The 5002-nt window shown below is 61.3% G+C and overlaps 2 protein-coding genes across 2 annotated transcripts in view; both read right to left on the reverse strand.

Annotated features, from left to right (window-relative positions):
• Window positions 1-3021, reverse strand: part of TCF25 (transcription factor 25) — a 16937-nt gene extending 13916 nt beyond the window's left edge. The window contains exons 1-3 of the mRNA XM_025209143.1: window positions 2943-3021; window positions 2161-2372; window positions 742-816 (exon numbers count right to left, since the gene is read on the reverse strand). Coding sequence (XP_025064928.1) covers window positions 742-816; window positions 2161-2372; window positions 2943-3021 — 366 coding nt within the window. The remainder of the gene's footprint in view (window positions 1-741; window positions 817-2160; window positions 2373-2942) is intronic.
• Window positions 3022-3618: 597 nt separating this feature from the next.
• The window catches only part of SPIRE2 (spire type actin nucleation factor 2), an 11815-nt gene continuing 10431 nt past the window's right edge, over window positions 3619-5002 (reverse strand). The window contains 1 exon segment of the mRNA XM_025209196.1: window positions 3619-5002. Coding sequence (XP_025064981.1) covers window positions 4925-5002 — 78 coding nt within the window. The 3' untranslated portion in view covers window positions 3619-4924.

The raw sequence follows: 5002 nt of genomic DNA on the forward strand, positions 1-5002 counted from the left end.
AGGAATGCTTTGGTCGAACGATACCCAATCTTCTTGTCTGTATTGCTGTTTCTGCACGCAGCGATCGGGTGGACGAAGTTCCTGACTCAGCAAAAAGCAGAGAAAAGCCTGGCAACTTCCTTGGAAGGAGACTGCTTAGCCAGACTGAGACTCTCACCACCCCCTGCACAGGCAGGACACTGCAGTCCCATGTACACACTCTGGGACAGCATTCGCTACCCCCATGCCTGGCACCAGCTGCTGCTCTTGGCCACACTTTTGCTGTTATGGTCACCCGGGCAGTAGCCCAGCAGGAGTAAAGTGTGTTGCTATGCAGGGGAAGGCACCCGGGAGAGAGCACCAGTGCGGCTCTCAGGCCCTCGCTGCCAGTGCTTGGAGCACTAACAGCTACAAACTGCTGCATCTGGCACGGTGTAGCAGAAAGGGGCACTTGGGTTGGGTCAGGGAGGACGTGGGAATGGGTAAAGGGAGGGCAAAATCCCAGAGAATTCCACCCCGAGACAAGATGGAAAGAGGCACTGGTTTGAAGACTCCAGCATCAGTCAGCTGCTGCTGGGCTGGTTGAATCCCAACAGCTGAACTCAGAGACTATCGAACAGGAGCTACACTCCACATAGGAGCAGTATAAAGGGAGCCCTTTTTGTATGGAGACCCAGAACACTGCACAGATTAGGGGGAACCATGGGGCAGGGAGGGAGAGCAGGAGGGGTGCTAGCCCCTGAGAACTTGATGCCAATGTACCGGAGTTTCACTGATGGGAGTCCTCTTGTTTTTCCGTTTCTTCTTTTTCTTCCGCGCCTTGTTATTTGAGTTGGGCTAGGGGAGAAGCAGAACAGGTGACATGTCAGCGAGCGCACAGCAATGCAGTCCTGGGGGGATGCTGCAGGGGAGAAGATGGCATCACTAAAGAGGAGACCAATTGTCACGGACTCAGTCCAGGAGAAAGCCTTTCTGCTTGGTCTCCAACACATGACAACAGCGTAAAGGGAAGACTCTGACCAGGGCACAGCAAAAACTCTATCATTCCCAAACCGAAGGGGTTAAGATGAACTTTAGATACTCTCATATCAGTGCCTGGGGCAGATTATCTAGCACAAGAGATTCTGGGGATTCTCTCTCGAGCCTCAGAGATGGCTGCTTCCATTTATTCTCTCCTATGTGCTGAGCAATGCCCCCCCAAAAATCACCCGTCACCACAGACACGCAGCACCCAGAAAGCACCTCATGCTCATTCTCCACAGACAGCTACAGCAGATGGTGCTACCTGGCCTTGTCCCACAGGCAGGCCAGTGCACTGCTATCTATGCCGCCTCCTCCACACAAGGCTAATGGCGTACTGCCAGGAGCCCCGGGGGGTCCACGCAGATATTACCTCCAAAGAGCACGCTCCAGAACCAGGTCTCCAAGAGGAGAGCCTGCAATCCAGAATGCACCCACGTATCTGCCCTTTTCCTCAGCGCCGTGCACAGAAGGGCTTCTGTCCTCTGCCATCACCTAAGGCCAAGCTGCAAGAGGGGCATTTACAAGAAAAGAAAGCTCCCAGGTCACTATTGCCAGGGAACACCATGCACTTCTCCATGTATTTATCTCCACAGCAAATGCTTTGGTGCATTTTATCAAGCCAAAGTCAGCCCCTGTGAGCAGCCCAAGAGCTACATAGTTGAGGCCTACCACAAAGGGAAATCGTTTCTATTTCCAGACACCTGGATTTCCTGGCTTTCGGCCGTTTTGCATGAACTCGACAGAGGGCTGGCAACAGCAGCACAGCCACTTACCTCTGGGAACTTCCCCCTTCTGCTTTAAGCTGCGTGGCAACATCACCAGGCGTCCCACTGACCTCCCCACACCCCAGCCCCGGTCCGGTCCGAGAGCACACCCCATCGAGCTGGGCTCCACAGCAGCTTGGGGACGTGAGCGGACAGAAATCAGACTCTTCCTTTCCTCTGCTGGCCAGGGCAGGGCGAGGACAAGTGCGCAGGACAGCTCCGCAGGCAGGGAGGCAGCACGGATAGGGAGCGTTATATCAACCAGTGCTTGCTGCATGTATATGTAGCTTTATACCCCTTCTGCCTTGGGGGCACGTGTTCCACCCCCAGGGCTGCCCGAGGGAAAAGGACTGTGCTTCTGCAGCTAGAAGACAGGCTGTGCCCTGCAAGGTACCTGCGGCTTCTCCGTGCTGTGGTCCTGGTGCTCCGGGGCTCCTCCATCTCTGCGCCCGCCGCTCTCTGCCTCTTCGGCGTTGCCGGCAGCGCCGTGCCCTTTCAGTCTGGAGCCTGCCGCCTCCTCCGGGGCTGCCAGCTCCTCCTCCGACTCTTCCTCATTGTTGATCTGTGCACCACAGGGGTCAGGCCGGACCCCAGCTATCCCAGCAGCTCAGCACCGGCTGCATCTCACCCCACCGTGGAGCCGGGGCGGAAGGCACCACGTGGCAGGGGGCTGCACGAGCTGCCCAAGAGGGCCTGGGGGGCAGGGCCCAGCCAGTGCTGCGCGGGCTGGCCAGGCCAGAGGAGGGTGCAGGGGTCTCAGCTCCAGCAGGTGCCCACACTGCACCAGGCACGGAGGGGCCGGGTCGCCCACAACCAGCCCAGCCGGGCCGTGCTCCTGCGCCGACCCCACCCGCAGCCCCCCTGGGCTCCCAGGCCCGGCTCGGTTCAGCCTGGCCGGCCCCCGTCTGACCCCCGTGCCCTGGTCTGACCCCCGGCCCCGCCTGGCTCAGCGCCCTGCACCCCAGGCCAGCCCAGTCTCCCCAGTTCAGCCCCCCGGCCCCTCACCAGCTGCTCCCCCCGCAGCCGCCGCAGCGCTCGCCTCGACATAGGGCCCCCAGCCACCGCGCACACTGCGCCTGCGCGCCTGACGTCACTGGGGCGCGCCGCCGGCCGGCGCCGCCTGCGCACGCGCTCTGCTCGACGCCGCCACTTACTTCGCGCCTCCCCCAGCGCCACATAAGTCCCCTCCTCCCACGTGTTTTTCGAGGTGCGAGGACTCCTTGTCTCTGGGGTCCCGGCGGGAGAGCTTGGCCATGGGTCATTGCCCCAGCAGCCCCCGCCTCCCTCCACGCACGGCCCCCGCATGCACACGGGCCAGCTTGGCCCGGGAGGTCCCTTAGCGTCCCCTGGGCGCTCCCTGCATCCCCTTTGTTCCCACCTCGGAGCTTGCTGTGCTCCGGAGACATTTCCCAGAGGGGCCCATCTGGTCTGCGGAGGCACAGCTGGTGCCAGGACGTGGGCTGGAAGACTTCCTTCCCTCTGGGGGCCCAAATCCCACAGGTGCCGCTACCCGGTGCCAGGGGATGCATGTGGGCTCGCGCCTTCCTGGTGGTGTTTGAGGCCCGGGCTGATCTCTGATCCCGACCGCCCCTCTGACTGCTACCAGAACCCCGACAAACCCTGAGGCCGGCGGATGCAGGGGCTGGGGGAGCTGCTCCCTCGGCTTGCTGTCCGCCTGCCCCGCACAACCTGCCCCAGCGAGCGGGCTGCCCCATGTCCCTGGGCAGGGCCCATCCCCATTTTTTCCTGCCCCACTGGCCCCTGCTGCTCTCTGTGGCTCTGGGCCACTGCAGGGACCCAGGGAGAGGGGCTGATAACGGGGGACAAAGCTGTCCAAGGCACCACTGCAGCCTAAAATAGGTATTTATTGGAATGGGAGCAATTGTATGTACAAGGAGCAACCATGCTGGTCCGATGCGGGCTATTTACAATATACATGGCGTCTTTATGGCGCGGGCTGGGTAGAACACGATGACCAGGTCTGTCGGCCCCGGTCAGGCCCACGGCTGGAGGCCTGGCTCACGTGGGGCTGTGGACGGGGGATCCTGGACAGTGATAAGGCATTGTCGTTCACAGGTGCGTCAGCAGGGAGCAGCGAGCAGGTTGGCACAGAAGCAGGAGGCCGTGGCGTAGGGCAGCAGGGTCCTTGTCTGTCCGAGCCGTCCCCCAGGGACCTGGGAGCATTCATGGCTGGCACAGCTGCACCTCCTAGTGTTGTCCCTGCAGCATTAGCCCCTCCAGCACCCCAAGTGTGAAAGGTAGAGGGTTTCCACCCAGCGCCCGGCAGCCATGCACCTTCCCCGAGACTCCGGAGAGCGGCAGAGCTGTCTGCACAATCCTTGACAGCTCTGGCAGAGAAAGGGCAGCATCAGACAGACATGAGACATGGCCCCAACCCACAGCCCCTCCCCATGACCTGCAGCATAAGGACAAATAAATATTCACAGCTGATTGTCTGGCACAGACACAGGATCCGGAGACACACGGGGGCCCCCACTCCTGCACCCAGAGCTGCTTCTAGCAGCACGAGCTGGAAGGGAGGCATGGGGGCTACAAGGGGTGGTGAGGGCAGAGAGCCCAGGTGCTGTTGAGGGTAGACCTCGTGGCAGGGCCCAGCCGCCTCACTCTGCTCTGAGGACAGGACCTCGTGCTGCCCTGAGCTGCTGTATGAGACACCCCGGGGGTCTCCCTGCCTGGTTGGCTGCTCTACAAAGCAGGGGTGTCGGGCCCAGCCCTGCGGAGCGCGGGGAAAGAGAGCAGCTGGGTTTGCTTCACCTGCAGTGGGAGACACCGAGCCAGCGGGTCCCTGCCGGGCAAGCTGCGGCTTCAGACAGCACCTGGCAGCAAACACCCCTGGCCGTCGGTCATGTATATAAATATAGAGGCTGTATATATTATATATATATGTACATACGCACAGAGCTGCTAGCAGGCCTTGCTGAGGGGCAGGCGTGTGCCCCACAAGGGGCCCGGCAGTCTGTAGGAAGCAAGGGCAGCTGGAAGCCATCGAGGGTGGGATTGTCTGCAGGGGTGGGGCCGGGGGCTCTTGCCCAGAGAACCCTGGGCCCCCAAGGAGCTTGGTCTCCGGAGGGCTGGCTCCGGCTCTGGCAGAGATGCTGGTGCCCAGGGCAGGGGCTACGGGACAGCAGAGTCCGTTGCTAGCGGCCGGGGTCGATGTAGAGTGACTGGGTCTTCCTGCTGCGGTGCGGCGTGGTGTTGAGGATGTCCACGCTCTT

The sequence above is a fragment of the Alligator sinensis genome, unplaced genomic scaffold (assembly GCF_000455745.1).
Source record: "Alligator sinensis unplaced genomic scaffold, ASM45574v1 scaffold255_1, whole genome shotgun sequence".
In the NCBI taxonomy this organism is placed as follows: Eukaryota; Metazoa; Chordata; order Crocodylia; family Alligatoridae; genus Alligator; species Alligator sinensis.